At 42.0% G+C, this 15,935-nt stretch overlaps 2 protein-coding genes across 7 annotated transcripts in view; both read right to left on the reverse strand.

Annotated features, from left to right (window-relative positions):
• The window catches only part of LOC146971271 (myomegalin), a 44,972-nt gene extending 36,331 nt beyond the window's left edge, over positions 1 to 8,641 (reverse strand). For 3 of the 5 annotated variants that reach the window (XM_085805723.1, XM_085805724.1, XM_085805722.1), the window contains exon 1: positions 2,042 to 2,606. In XM_085805723.1, coding sequence (XP_085661849.1) covers positions 2,042 to 2,182 — 141 coding nt within the window. In that variant the 5' untranslated portion in view covers positions 2,183 to 2,606. Of the gene's footprint in view, positions 1 to 2,041; positions 2,607 to 6,744; positions 6,813 to 6,907; positions 6,955 to 8,460 lie in introns of those variants that run through there. The other 2 variants (XM_085805720.1, XM_085805718.1) reach the window with 2 other exon arrangements.
• Positions 8,642 to 10,112: 1,471 nt separating this feature from the next.
• LOC146971272 (uncharacterized) lies at positions 10,113 to 11,676 on the reverse strand. 2 transcript variants are annotated; one of them, XM_085805732.1, is made up of 3 exons: positions 11,321 to 11,676; positions 10,882 to 11,112; positions 10,113 to 10,774 (listed from the first exon to the last, which is right to left on the reverse strand). In XM_085805732.1, the coding sequence occupies exons 2-3, from the start codon at positions 11,084 to 11,086 to the stop codon at positions 10,527 to 10,529; spliced, it is 453 nt and encodes a 150-aa protein (XP_085661858.1). In that variant the 5' UTR covers positions 11,087 to 11,112; positions 11,321 to 11,676; the 3' UTR covers positions 10,113 to 10,526. The 2 variants fall into 2 exon arrangements, with proteins under 2 accessions (XP_085661858.1, XP_085661857.1); XM_085805731.1 differs by having other exon boundaries at positions 10,882 to 11,673.
• Between the last annotated feature and the right edge of the window lie 4,259 nt (positions 11,677 to 15,935).

Here is a 15,935-nt window from a genome sequence, read left to right on the forward strand (position 1 = left end):
GAGAGATCACTATGTACCCGAGCTGCTCAGGTCTGATAACATCTACGGTGCAAAGATTTAGGTTCCAATAAAAAAGTGATTAGATTGAAGGATCTTTAGCCAAACAGAGCGAGAGATTGTCAAGCGCAAGGATTAAACTCCAGTCGGACGTCTGTACTGTATGTTGTGGGATCAGTTTACTTAGTCGCTGCTGGTATGTAGTAATTGTGGATGATCAGTGGCGGGACTCTCAGGTCTTGTTCAGCTGGCTCAAGCAGTACATCTAATTTTCTCATATCAAAGGGTTGTTGATGATCACAGGGCATTTGGAGTGACGGGAGGAAGAGAGGGGACGAGTTTGAAATGCCGATGGGCTCATGCCAACAGGCACCAGCTGAGCTAGGTCACCTTACTGTAGGTGCTCACTTTGCACGCACACACACAGACGAGTACAGAGGGGCACGGAGACAAACAGAGCCCAGTTCGTGGTGAACTCAGAGAGACTTTGAGAAATAGACAAATCAGAAACTATTGATATTCTTAGCGCTGAAACAAAGGATTATTTTCATGATAATTTTTCCTTTTGCTGAGGTTCTTAATTGTTGATTGTTTGATTTAATTGTGTAATATAAAATAATGTAAGAAAACCCCATCAAAGTGACATCTCTGAATTCCTTGTTCTGCTGGAGCAATAGTCAAAACCTCAAAAATATGTTTGACAATATAAAACTGAAAAGCAGAAAATTCTAATACTGTATTTGAGGAGCTGGATTGAGAAATCGCTTTTGGTAATTTTCTATAATAAATGTATTTTTAATTTGTTGTTTGGCAAGGTAATCACAGTATTACTTGTAAGAGTAGTAGGCTATATCTGACTTTTGGTACTAATAACAAAACAATACAGTTTTGGACAGTAGCGAGACAAAAATGCCAATATGTGGGGCCATAGGGGACTTCAAACCTTTGCGTGGTTTGCCTGTCCTGGTTTTAGATCTCTTTACTGAAATTGATTTGTGACATCAGCACACTGTTATACTCTGTGTGTGATTGATTTTTCCCCAAGTGTTTTTTGTTGGAAAGCTATGAGACTATCAATGAAGCCATTAATGGACTTCTGAGGTCATCGGTGGGGCCTTTGAGAAACATAAAGGTTTTTTTGTTTTGTTTTTAACGCCAGATTTTTTAAATTTTAAATCAGGAAGTATACAGCCAGAGTGGGAATACACCACGAGTCAGTGGTCCAATGAATGGACCAGAGTGGAAAACAGATTATAATAAGTGGTTTGGTCATATCATAGTCAATACCTGATATGCTGAACATATCAACAGCAATATTGATCTGATGTATGAGTTCATTGCATCTAAAACAATACAGAAGAATAACTCTTATGTGACTTGATCACATTTCATGGAACGACAGACATAGCTTGGCCTGTCATTTTTAATTTTTTCTCTTTATTCTTATCAGTAGCCTGTTAGCATTATAGGTTTCTCAAGTGTATCCCACTAAGTCTCTATTTCTCTGCAGCTGCAGTTTAATGCTGTGGGTGAGAATTTAGTTGCTAAAACACTTCAAATCTTCACAAATCCCAGTATAAGACAACAACACACAGTAAAACATTGAGGTCTCTCTGGACAGCTGACAGACAGTTGCCCACACAAACATCACATAACGGTTCCCTGAGCAAAGAGCTATAATGTGCAGTCCTTCACGTGTCGGCCATATCTAAACACAGGCACTTGGTAAAACAAACACATGGCAGGTCACATCACCTCAACCGGTCAGCGCAACAGCTGGATCAACAAACACTGGAAGTGGCTCAGTAAAGCAGCTCCTCGGGACTGATAACAGTCATAATGCCATTGATGAAGGCACAAGTCAACTCTTTTGATTACCCACTCAGCACCAAATCTGTCAACACAGACACAATCAATTGGTGCTGATCATTTTTGTGTAATGACACGATCCTTCGTCTGTGAGGAGCAACCACACATGGACCCATTCATCAGCACTCAAACAGTTCTCCATTCATTTCCTCATAGTGACAACTGTCCTACTCACCGTACGGTAGACATCCTCGCTGCTCTCCTCGTACTTCTGCTGTATCCTCTCCTCCAGGAAGTAGATGCGGAGCTTGAGGCTGAAGTTCTCCTTCTTCAGGTCATTCAGGTGCTGTGACAAAGTTCGGTAACCGTTAGACATGACCGTCAAAGAGCGCCGACACTGCTCGACATGTCCGTTATTGGTCAGAAATGAACAGTCGTCTTCGACCTCTCCGTATCCAGGGTGAATACAGAGTCCATATTAAAGGACAGCGACTGTCAAGGTATGTCCCTGTGATAGAGTCCGGTAACCGTTAGACATGCTACCTCCTTCTCCTAAAGAGCATAATGCTTCACCTCACAAAGCCAAATTATTTACAAAGTGGCATCTCCGCCTCTAGAAGGCCATGGGGATACCATCTACAAAACCACACACACACACACACACACTAAAGCTACACACACACACATACATACACAGACACACAATAGAGTCTAATGGGGCCTTTGCAGTGCAGAGGGCTACTCTGCAGCCCGGGCTGTCAGAGATGCAGCCATGTCAGCTCCATGGTGTGATCTGGTCTACTAGGGGACGGGACAGGAGCTTATTTTACTGGAGGAGACATCCCTGGAATCCCAGACTGCCATGGGAGATGGGTGGAAGAGGGGAGGAGGGGGAGAAGGGAGAAGGGGGGAGGTAAAAGGCTCAGGCCTCACAGGCACTTGTGATAAGAGGGGAAATCTCGCCCCTCTGCAAAACAGAGCAGTCAAAAACAACATGGTGGTGGTTAAAGGTGAGTCACTATGCGTCTGTTCCTGTTTCCTTTCAGATATTACATTAAAGGAAATGTAATTTGTCCAGTTTAACCTCTTCAATTCCCCTTTTCAATATATTTTTGAGCCTGGGGGTCAATCCCTATTGAGACAACAGCTGTCTGAGTCTGTCCACACACCAGCCACCATGTTATATAACCACAACAGTGACCAATTTCATCCAATTTATCAGCTTATTTTACACTGACTCACGCCGGAGACCAATACACTTTACACAGGTTTATCAAGCTTGGAAACATATGATTTAGGAAACTAAACCGTATTTCGTTGAGGTTTCATTTCCTCGGCCTACCCCACATTTTCCCCTCAGGAAATCACTGTCTCGTTTTTTCCAGATAAATATGACAAAAACACTTAAAAGGTCTGATAAGTACAGCCAAAAAAATACTGCTCTATTGCTACGCTTAACCACCAAACTGGGTCAAAAATATTAAGTATCCTAAATCATGATTAATATCCCTCACATGACAAATGGGTTTTCTGAGTAGCCTATACTCTGCAGAAAATAACAGCATAGCATGACTGAGACTGAGAATACTGACAATAACTTCAAATCAATAACAGATCAGGGAATATGGGATAGGCAAATAAAGCATAAAAGTCTTAATAAATGCATGAACCAAAAATGCCATAACTATAAACCACTTATGCACCTTTACTGAGATTTATTTCTGTTTTAGCTAATTGTTTTTGGATGTAGTACCTTCTCCAAACTAGGCCAGGTTTTTACTAACCAGCTAGTAAAGTTTTTTTTTTTTCTTTTTTTCCAAGCATGGCAATACTGAAAAGGATGAGTCAACTTCATGTAGCATTTCAAGTAACCACATCCACTCAGTCTCACTCTGAATTGACCATGTCTCTGTAGTTATCAGTAAAAATCCGACACTCCCCTGATGAGGGCTAATCAGCATTGGGAAATGAAGTCAGAGGGGGTGATGGGAGTCGGATAGACAGGTGAGTGGAAAGAAACTAGATGAAATAGGAGACCTGGGAGTACTGAGCCACAGTGCTATTTATAGGGAGGTGTCCTGAATCTCACAGAGCGGTGAATCCCTGAATGTCCCTCAGAGATGAGTGAACAGAAAGAAAGCAAAAGACAGGAAGACGGACTCTACTAGGCTCCAAAGTATATTTTTTAAATCATAGAATAAAATTAAACAACTTTGGATAAAATCTCATGACTCGTGTCCCGTGCAAGAAGAATTTCTAGCTCCTTTTAGTGATCCTGCTACACTGACATTAAACCATTGATTCTATTGGTCTTTCTTTTCTACGCTGAACTAAACAGAGCGGGTGTGATGTGGAGGCATCAGAGACATGACTTGACGTGACTGCCTCCGCTGCAAACTTAAAGGCTGAAGAACAGTGCAGTTGTACTGTTTATATTGAACAGCAAGGTTGAATGGGAGGGGGGCTTCCCCGCCGTCAGCAGGCTGTATAAAAAGGGTTTCTGATAAAGTGACTGAGACATATTACCAACACATTATGTCATTAGTAGTTCTTGATGCATTCAGTGAGTCTGCCCATTAAAGTGTCCTGTTACATGCTGCTGCTAAATAATGCAGAGCATAGGCTAGGCGCCAAGTGAAGTCTCCAAATAACATTAGGCATGACATCATGTTTATAGTGTGTTTTTAAAACTACTCTACACATGACACAGCCACACACACACACACACACACACACACACACACACACACTTTTCGGCTCTTGGTTAAACATGAATAAATAGGAGTGGATGTGTGTAAATATATACGTGCAGTGTATGTTGGAATGTGTTTATGTCAGGTGTAAAAGTGACACATCCAAGATCTGGCAGCCATGAAAGTGACTCCAGCTTTGAGTTGGCTGCTGTCTTTAACTGAGTGACTTCAGCTTTCGTGTCTGTTTGGTGACACCTCCCGTTTTAACGGGGCTCAGCAGCACCTCCAGAATAACATTAAAGGAGTATCAGACGTGGTGAGTCTTCAGTGACCGTTTTGGTGCTTGTCTGGTGTTTTATTATGATCTGGTATGTGTCTGAAACATCAACAATGTTTAGAGCAGAGCACCGACGGGTGTATTGAAGGAAAGTGTGCTGGACTTGGAAATCCATTTGATACTATGTGTCAAATTTAACAGCACTATTTTACAAAGAGCTCAACCGCAAATGCTACCACTGGGTATTTCTACATGAGGCTACTAATGGACAATGGACTCAAAGGAGAAACAAGGGTGAAGGGGACAAGGGAATGGCAGCTGACAGAAGTAGCATGGAGCCGTATTAATTATAGATCTAGAGCTGGGAGACAATTTGCTTTGCATAATTAGACAAACAAACAGAAAAGTGAAAAGACAAGCTGTGGGGAGTTACAGTAGCCTACATGTTGTAACTTTTTCTAGGTGAACAACAGCCAGAAGCAATGACTTCCTTGTGTTAGGCAACCAGATATAGTACATAGTGCTGGGTGCATGGATAATCAGTTGTTCATGACTAGTAACACAAGTCCCTCTTAAACCACAAACAATTTGGTTTGTCTACAGATTAGAGAAAAAAGACGCCCCCCATCCATTAGCTGTAAAGCTGCAGGGGGACGGCTAGAGCCAATTCTAGTTGACTTTGGACAAGGGCAAGTTGACAAACATAATTCAGTGAAATTGTATTTTGTAATTTCTGACAGACCCTGCTCCCTAACTGTCTCCCCCTGCTCAGGGCCGTTGTATAAGGGAGAAAGGTGATGATAATTCTAGGGGCCCAGCGCCCAGTAGGGCCCACAAAAAACCCCTGTAGTCTAATCTTTATATGACTGAATTATTCTGCATAAGACCCTGACTAATACTCATAGTAATGCTGCATTAGCATCAAAACAAAGTAAATAAAAAATGATAATACATACGTAGTCTAAAAAAGAAGGGGGAAAAGTCAGGGGGCAGGGGTCCACTTTAGTATTCTTTCAGGGGCCCAGAATTCCTAGCAACGGCCCTGCCCCTACTTCCAGTTTTTATGCTAAGCTAAGCTAACTGCCTCCTGGAAACTGCTCCACATTGAACTGTATTCCCCTACATTCTTCAAACTATTATTAAAACCTTAGACATTTTAAGATTTTTGTAGGTGCTTGTGGATACGGCTAGCTTCTTTCTCCACATAAGCATCATAACAGCCACACAAATGAGACAGCAGTGCATTCATTTGCAATCTCAATGTCACAATCACAAATAATCATCCGAATTAACCCCCCACATTTGTGCTCCATTAACCCTATGTGATCTTATAATTACCAAAAGCCACATCTTTTTAACAACTCCCCCACATTAATAGGACTGACACCTTGTCAAATTTAACTAGAGGTGAAGCAACAACAGACCAGCTTTACCTTGATCAAGTACAGTGGAGGGACAAATGATTACTGACGTACATGAGTTTGAATCAGTTTCAGTAATATTCAGTGTGCCCATTATAACACCCTCCTGTCAAACATTAAAAAGAATATTTAATACCGTATTTCTGTAAAATGTGACTAGTACAATGTTCAATAGTAGCGCGGCGGAGACCGAAGAGAAATCCTAAACTAGGCCATGCTGTAGCCAGAGGCAGACTTTTAACCATCAGGAGGGTTCAGGGTGTTTTCCATCCAAATCCTCAGCTGCAGGTGTTCTCCTTTTCTGTACAGTATTTTAAGGACAGATGGTTCAATTATGTTTATGGATTTCTGGAATAAATGCCAATGATTTCCTCAACACCCTGAAGATTCCTCATCAAAGCAAACCTAATCAGCTCATTTAGATCTTGTAGTAAAACATGGATCCACAAGATGGCCCCACAGAGCACATTTGATCAGGTCTCACCCACGGTGTCACTGATCATCACACTGAAGGACGAGGTGGCGACGCTCACATGCAAGCTCTCACCTGTTCAAATTCCTTGAGTGTGTGAAGCTGGAGAGGAAGAGAGCCGTCTGTTTCATCACTACACAAATCTAAACAGAGGAGAAAAATAAAACATTAAATCATTAGAAACCAATTCAGCAGTGTTTGTTTTTACAAAAGCATATTTCTAATGAGAGCTACGTACCTGTCATGTGACCTGTGATCTTGGATGAATTATCCTCTTTCACAGCACTGTCCAGAGAAGCAAAAAGAGAAGAAAAAACAACAACCATTGTCAGCATTAGTAACACAAACACACACACAATGGACAGAGCAAAAATAAACCAGTAAAGAGGGTTTTCATACACCTACAGTATTATGTCTATTCCTACATTTACAGAGGTGTGAATATCTTGCAGAAATAATCAATAACATGTATTTCTGTAACCCTGAAAAACAGAGATCTGCGCTAGAAATAAAAAGTCTTTTCACTCCAGAGGCATGATCTCATTAGCACCTCTGTGGGAGAGTGGTGGGTCATCAGGGAGTCCCAGCAGGGGAGAGGAAAGATTTTGGAGATGTGGGGGGTGCTGAGAGCCACAGTTAATCTGGGCCCTTAAATTAAACCCAACTATGTACCTACCAAGCTAAAGCTGAAGGTGTTTATAAGACATTTGTAATTGCAATCTCATCAAGGGAGGGATTAATTTACCAAACACATGTTCACAAGAAAATGAAACATGCACACTACAATAGTAACAATAGCAGTGACCACAGCATATAGGGTCACTGTTTTGTCTGTTACACTGCTGCGTGCATTGCTCTCCGTCAGTGCTCCTCATTCTCGACTGCACATTGTGAATTCCTCTGACAGCTGCCGGTCCAGAAAATGTAAAGACAGTTGCTGCATGCCAGAGGTCTAAAAAGTTCACCAGGTGTGGGGAGGATAGTCATAACACAATATTGTGGAGGGCAGAGTCATACAGTCACAGCTGCTCTCACTATACTGTTTTCTTGGTCCACTTTTAGAGTGTGCCTGTGTGTGGGAGGGATTTGATGATGCAGTAACCTACATAGCCTATAACACACAACGTGGACAATTAGTTACTATTACTCTCAAATAATACATCAGTCAGACTGTGCATTACATTAAATTGAGTGATAATGAAACGTTTTCAACATTTGAAAGTCATGCTTTTATTGTGCCATGCTCTCTCAGACCTGGCTATGGGCTATAAAGGAATTTCAGCTGAGTTGAGGCTATTACTTCTGGGTCTGTTCTGTGAAGTGTCTCCTGGGCCCTATTGCCCAAATGCACGATTGGGCCCTTTAAATGCTACTATACTGCAATGTATTCTCTTTTGTGTAAAACAAGCTAAAATTAGCACACTATAGCCTCCTTCCCACACCTGAAAATCTGCTTATAAACGTGTTTGGGGTTGAAATGGAGACACACATGACAATGAAAAAACGTAATCGGCAGTGGCCTCAATAGCTCGCACCGATACATAAGGCATGCAGATGGCTACAGAGCGGGACACACAACCACGTCTTGTGTGGAGAAAAAGGCCTTTGTTGGTTGTAGTAGCCTGCTACTGTGTAACGCAAACACAAAGCATTGCAAAGGTGCGCTTTAATTAGCCGAAAGCACCGCGTAGCCTATAGCCAGAGTGGCGTTTGTGTTACAAAGCCCCACTGAGCGCCAGTCTTCCGCTGCGGTGTCTCCCCCCGCACACAACACACCAAACGCCGCCTCACCTCTCAGACTCTCCCCAGATTTGCTCCGGCGATGATGAGCTCCAATCCATAAAGACTGCCTTCCCTCAGTCAGCGGGCATCCATGCCGATGATAATACGCTGCCTTCAAATCACCAGTCCATTATTCATCATATCTTCAATATAACCAAACACGGACATAATCATCTGTGCGGTCGACGTGCCGCACACCGCTCAGGTTTAAAGGGGTGCGTGTGTGTGTGTGTGTGTGTGTGTGTGTGTGTGTGTGTGTGTGTGTGTGTGTGTGTGTGTGTGTGTGTGTGTGTGTGTGTGTGTTTGTGAGGATGCGCGCCCTGGAAAAAATGAAAGCGGGGATGTCACTGAGCCCCCATCCCAAGAAGCAGAGCCCCTGCTGTTCAACCAGCCCACCACCACATGAGACGATCGAGCTGCTTCTAAAGAAGCTATCTGAGGCGACATCCTCCAAAAATAATGATCTGCACATTCCCCCCATTTAACTCAAGGTAGCTGATTTTTTCTTTCTTTCCCAAAATAAAAGTAGCCTACCACTACAACCAGATTATCAAAGCAGGTTTTACAGCACACTGCCTCATTACAATGTCCCCTAGACCGAGTTATCTTTTTTTTCTTCTTTGAGGCATAGCAGGGATTTATCAAAATGCAAATTACCCCTAGAGGCATTAAACACTCAACTACAAGATTTGCCTGATTGTTTAGCTTTTTTATGGCATTTTCCTTCCTAAAGCTACTTCAAATTCCCCTGAGATCCCTCCCACTCTGCTGATATTTGTCCCAGGTTGTGCAGGCTGCTGACTATTTTATCTAGCTATTTGAAGATAGTGACATTAACTTAGGGATCCTGATCTGAAAGAGAAGGATCAGGGGGACAAAGTTAATGAGATTATGTCATTGTTTGTTTTAGCATTCAGTTACAGCAAGAGGATGTGAAGAGGGATACAGTCTTGGTAATCTGGTTAGAGGCCACAAAACCAATCTGTATAATAAAAGATTCCCCTAAAGTACCAGTTAGGCCTATTGATGCAACAGAAAGAGCTTTGGGTGAGGAGAGAGATCCTTAGCTGAACTACACCAAGCCTGGTAGATGAAAAGTCATTACACTGGGCTGATGGATGGAGCACAAATATTTTAGGATATTCCGCATATAGTCATATTTAGTCCATTTAGTGGATGTCTGTTTCGCTGTGTTGTAAGACCTCCACTTTAATATCAGCCTGATTTCTTGACAGTATGTAGTGAAATGTAGGTTCAATCTTTTACCACAGCGCCCTCTGCTGGATCCAAGGTTAATTATCCAGTAACATCACATTCATGTAAATCTGAGTGGGAGGGTTATTCCAAGATGCTTGTAAAACCTGAATCTATTCACTGTTGCTTTTGTTGTTGTTGTTTGTGTCTTGATGTTTGTTGTGAATCCAGAAAGTATAGGCTATATTATACAAAGCTCATGGTCCAATATGATTAATTGGATCAACGTAAAACATCCTAGCCTTCATTGTTCATATAATTCCAAATATTTGCACTACCCAAATGTTGAGAGCACAATGAATATAAGATGTAAATGATAGAGAAACATAAAAAACACAAAATCCACTTGTCTTTATTACATTAAAATATATTACTGCAAATTAACCCATAGCCCTATGGCTAAACAGACACATAGAGAAGTAACTTGACTTTAGACTGACATCTCTCATAGATGTGTCTACTGTACATATTCTCAGATCAGCTTTTAACAGACAAAGTCATCTGTCACAAGCTATCAATAATCAGAGATGACATGGGAAGGCATGTTCATGTATTTTGTGATGTATATCCATCTCTAATCTAAACCTTGTGCGACCATCATTGTGCAATAATATTTGTTGTCAATCAGCTGTAGTTTCCTCAACAGACACTAGATGTCCTCATGAGACCACTCAAGCATTGACCTCCTACAAAGACAGAGCTAACCCCCTGTTCCTACAACGTAGTACATTTTCAGCTTTACACAATAACATTTTGTTACAGCCACTTATTCCACCTCTCTGTCACTTGACTGCATTTAAACCACATACAGAGATTTAACATCAGTAATACATTTCTGATCTCTTCCCAAAAACCACGCGTGGTCCCGACTTGCTCCCCCGTCGGTCTGTGTTGATGATCCAGATGGCAGGGGCTTTCATGAAGTCGCTGTCCATCATCTTGTTCTCCTCGGCCCGAGCCATCGCCTCCAATTCAGGTGATGTTTCTGGGCACCAGTCGGCCATGAACTTATCCTTTGCCTCACAGTAGTTCACCACCACTTCCTCAGGCTGCTCCCCAAATATCCCATCTGGAAAACACAGGATGCAAACAAAAAGAAAAGCACAATGAGAGACTGTATCAAACAGTGAGGACAGTGTCTTCAGGTTTGAAGAACCTGGAAGTACAGTAACAAACCTGCACAGTCATGGATGAGGTCTTTGATGAGGTGCCCAATGATGGCATAAAGAACAAACAGCAGAATGAAGCTGGCCATAAGCAGGTAGAGGACATAGGTGGGCAGGTGGATAGCGTCCCGAGAAGGGGGTCTATAAGATTCAAAGAGCACGGACCCATCGTTCTCCCTGTGATGAACGCTTAAGCTGTTTTCCGTCACATCCATTGCAGTGTGCAGTCTTCAAAACTCCGCTGTCAGCCAGAAGATATCCACTTAAAAGCTTGGTGTCATCGCTGTATTGAGAAGCCAGCACAGAGGTTTCTTCATACTCATCACCCCATACAAATTGCGAAGAAAAGAAAAAAGAAAAGATCCAGAGGAAATACAATGTTCTCCAACTTTAAAATCAAGTATGTGTCCACAGAATTTCTACAGAAAAAACCTCATTGCCTCACTTACTCACAAACTGCAAAGAAGCAGTCAAGGATCCTCCAGTTCATTAAAAGTCTTTATACTCTTGTCGCTAAAGTGTACATAAAGCAAGACTCCAATTAAAAATGCAAGTGTATCTCTCACCCTGATGCTTCTTTCATTTTGTTTCCCTCCCTCTCTAACTGTCTGCTTGGTGAGCGAAACTAGATTAGCTGCTGCTGCGGCTTGAGGTGCTCAAGGTCAGAGGAATGACTCTGCAAGTGCAGCTTCCAATGAAGGAGAGGGAGTATTTACCCGCTGCACATAGAGTATGTCTGCAGATCTATCTATCTATCTATCTATCTATCTATCTATCTATCTATCTATCTATCTATCTATCTATCTATCTATCTATCTATCTATCTATCTATCTATCTATCTATCTATCTATCTATCTATATATCTCTCTGCATACATCATTACTAATCAGTATTTATAATATGGCTAAGGTAGAGTAATCCCTGGCATTTACAAAGGTCACTGCCCCTGACACAACCAGGTATTAGAGTAGAGAGGTAAGATGGATTATTGAAAGCAGACAAGACACAACAGCTCTCTTGTATTATTCAGTTGTTTATTGGAGAGAAGCTTAGTCCCAACACCAGAACAGGAAAACTGATGTGTATTTTCTTCAGAGACACATTACAGCCACAGGTGTGAGTTACGTAATGGGAAAATGATTGTTGTGACAGTGGAAAATACACTGAAATGGAAATTAAAGTGCAATTTAACAACACTTAAGGAAGAATTTGACATTTTAATTTTCAAGCGTGTTCAGTTTGAACACATTTTAGCTTGAAATATCTGCAATCAAAATAAAATGTCCTGTTATGAAATAAAATGTCTTAGAGCTCACATTACTGTCTTTGAAGTTTACATGGTGCATAATTTTCATTTTGTAGCATGTGAATTGAATGGCGACCAAATAGTGCAACATAATTAAATGATTCACAATGTGGACCATGTTTACGCAAACCTTTTAATAAGTAACAATAAAATCAGTACAAACTATATATTTGTTTCATAGAAAACAAAAGTAGCTTTAGCTTATGCATTACTACAGCAAAGAGACAACAATGATTACTGCATTGACATGAGAGAAGTGACAAATAAGTATCTACTACAACTACTTCAGTGAATCTGCTCAGAGGGAAGTGACATAAGGGGTCGCAGGGCAGTTGAAGGTGACACTGTGAGTGGATATCCGTTTTTCTCCAGAGTACGACGAAGCAATGGCGCTTCTCAGTGGAGGAGGGGTGGATGGACGGCGGCAGCCTCCATCTCCCTGGTAGAAACCAGGCAGCGGCCCATGCTTCTCCTTCTCCTTCTCCATTCTCAGCGTGTCTTTCCCACTCAGCTCAACGCAGATGCTCAGTCGGGGCTGTGCGTCTAGCTCTGCTTTCGCTTCCTCTGAATCATCCTCCACTGGTTTGGGACCAAGAATCCAGTCTGTAAAGGGAGAAGGCAGAGAAGAGTGAAATAAAGTGCAATGTTTTTCTCTGACTTGACGGTTTTAAAGGGGCATTCCACCAATTTTATGCTGAGAAAAACATATAATCATTTGGAATCAGTGGATTATACTTTTCCATGGCTCTGGAAGACTTTTTTACTTTGTAAATATAAACATTGAGTTTAGAGTTTGAAATAAGTGGATATCTGCCAGGCAAGAGAAGTCCAATTAAACAACCATTGATTTCCATTATGGGAAACACAGGATCAAGTGTTTCTGACTAAAGGTCTGGATATCTCAGCCTTCCAGCTACGTGAAAGAGCAAAACACTAAATTGCTAGAGTACCCCTTTAAGATGTTACTTTAGCTGCAGTCACTCATTCAACTTTTAATTAGTTTTTGGGATTCACATTGGTGTGGCAAGGAAACTGTTGAAGAGGTTTAATTTGCACACAAACCTCAGAATAAATGTGAAGGAGAGTCATCAAGCAACACAGTCACCAAAGAGGATAAAAGAAGGGAAAGACAAAATGTCAATGCCACCTTGACCCGAGACTTTGGGGTAACAAAAAGGGGCTCAGAGACACTACAACCACAGACGCCGGAGTGGACTGATGGGGAGGGGAGGTCACCAGCCTGGGGTTACCTGCCAGGTCATGCATCAGATCTTTAATCAGGTGTCCCACTATGGCGTAAGTCGCCACTATTACCAACACCACCCCAACCAGGACGTAGACTACATTGGGAGGCAGAGTTATAGCATCTCTAGCTGGGGGGATGTAGTCCACGAAATAGGCCTCCTCCTCCTCCCCCCTCCTTCTGGACAGCTGGAGGAGCTGCCGATGCTCAAACACCACTTGCGTGAGGTTCAAAAGCTGAGCTCCTCCTGAGGCGTTCAGGGATACAACTGGTTGTTGCTTCATGGTTTTGGCTGAGTTTGACAAGTAGACACTCTCTACATAGGAAGTCTGTTCAGAGAATATGGTGAAACTTTGGGGCTGTTTCTTAGGGTGATGTCAGACTTATTGTGTTGTTGCAGATCCGATCTCCTTCACAGCTCTGTGAAAACTTGGAAAAATGGGCGAGATCGGGTGCATCAGAGAGGAGGAGGAAGAGGAACTGAGTGTTAGAAGATTTATAATGTTGTCTGAATCTGGGGAGAACGACAGGACTGACTGACAGATGGAAATGTCAATAATGTTTAAAAAATGAGAACATTGTCAGGAGTGTCACAGAACAGTGCTACTAAAATATAGTTCACCAGACAAGAAAAATCTCATAAGTGTGCCAATTCTCCTAATCTCTCGTCTAGACTTAAATCCCTGCATTCCTCCTTCTAGTCTTTTGGAGAGGGGGTCTTCGGTCAAATTTCCAGTGGAGTGAGGAGTGTGAGACGGAGGAGAGGTGAATATAGGACAGACAGAGTTAATAGGATTGAGTCTGTCACAAAGCAATATCAGCTTTCCATCTGCAGGGATTAGAGATATGAGCGAGGAGAGGTGGATAGTAATATGCCAAAGAGGCTTATGGTCCTCCATAACCACGTTGCATATAAATATGATACATATATTACAGTAAACCCAGTTTCTCTTGGGCTTAAACTGGCATCACTTTATGGATATTGAATGCTTTATGTTCATCTTAACAGCACAGCAGGTCCACTTCTTGTACTGTATAAATGTCCTGTCATATAATTCACTAATATGACACTATATTTGCACGGCTCATTTCATTGCTTTCGAAACAGAGCAGATGGTGATGTATTTTCCCATGGGTGGCAAAACTGTCAATCATCAAATGTAACTTATGAAAGACTCACATGAAACTGATTCGACACTCTCCTTGTAATGTAAAATGACAGGAAAATGCAACAGGAAATGAGATTTAGAGGGAATACTTCAATTCCTTACCTTGTAATCAAGACTTGAAACAGCTCTTTGGTTTTTTTTCTTTGACTTGTGAATGAAAGGACCTCCAAATTAGCATTTGTTGTACACATATAACTCTGGAAAACAGAAAAAAACAGAAACACATGGCAGAAGTTTAAGGTCATGCAAGCAAAAGTATTACTGTAGTGGCAGCTCTATCACAGCAAACAGCTAAAACAAAGAAAAGCCCACCATCATTGCATTTCTCTACAAGTAGGCAGGTAAACCGTGATCACTTTCATCCTTTTTTCGGCGACGCATCAGGATGTGGCAGGTTACCTCCTCTAGGGGCTAACCGTATTTTCTTTAGGAGGGTCTTGAACTTGATTAAACTGAGAAATGAGGAATGTCCACTCTATGATAGTGATGGTTACATTTGCAATAAGAATGAACCAAGACACAGGGTGCAGCCCACAGTAGAAGACGTGTCCAGACATGTTGTTTAAAAAAGAGGTGATGGTCCTGAATGCAAAATCAAAAGACAATCAAAGCCAACAAGAAGAATGGATGTGATGGAAAAAGCAGGATGATATCTCCGAATGCGTCTCAGGATGCAGGTGTCAGGTGAGGAGGGCTGTCTGTGTCACAGTAGAGGTGTTCTTTTCTAATCCATGACAGGATTTGGTTGACACCAGCGTCACAAGTACTGTAACACCTTTTCACCCAGTCAGCAGACAAGATAAGGTTCATTTAGCATCAGCTGAGGAACCTGTTGACACTAAAGTTTGCTGTAGTTCCAGCCGATTCACACTGTAAACACAGATACTGCTACGAAACAATCCACAGATAATAAATCATGTAGCCTACTTCAAGGATTTTTTGATGTAGGCATATCAAATATGTGACACACACTTTACCTGATGTAGGCATATCAAATATGTGACACACACTTTACCTGTGTGGAGGATCCCTTTCTCATGCAGGATTCATTCAGTTCAGTCCGTTTTTCTTAAGTTCACGGTGGGGCTCCAGGTCGTCTCCCGGTGAAACAAAAAGCAGGTCGACTCCACAGAAAGCACTACGAGCTGAACTAGTCCTATAAGCACAACAACACCCAGTCACTCAGCCAAGCAGGTCCATAGTGCCTGTCACTCCCTCAGGCTGGGGTGACCACCTTCTGAGGTTTGTCTTCTGGCTCCACCAGCCACCTGCCGAAGGCATCTCCCAGGATGAAGATCCAATAGACGACGGTTAGTGAGGTGTTTACGGTCATGATGCCGATGAT

This window comes from Trachurus japonicus, chromosome 17 (assembly GCF_045865225.1).
Source record: "Trachurus japonicus isolate A0001 chromosome 17, Traja_1.0".
In the NCBI taxonomy this organism is placed as follows: Eukaryota; Metazoa; Chordata; class Actinopteri; order Carangiformes; family Carangidae; genus Trachurus; species Trachurus japonicus.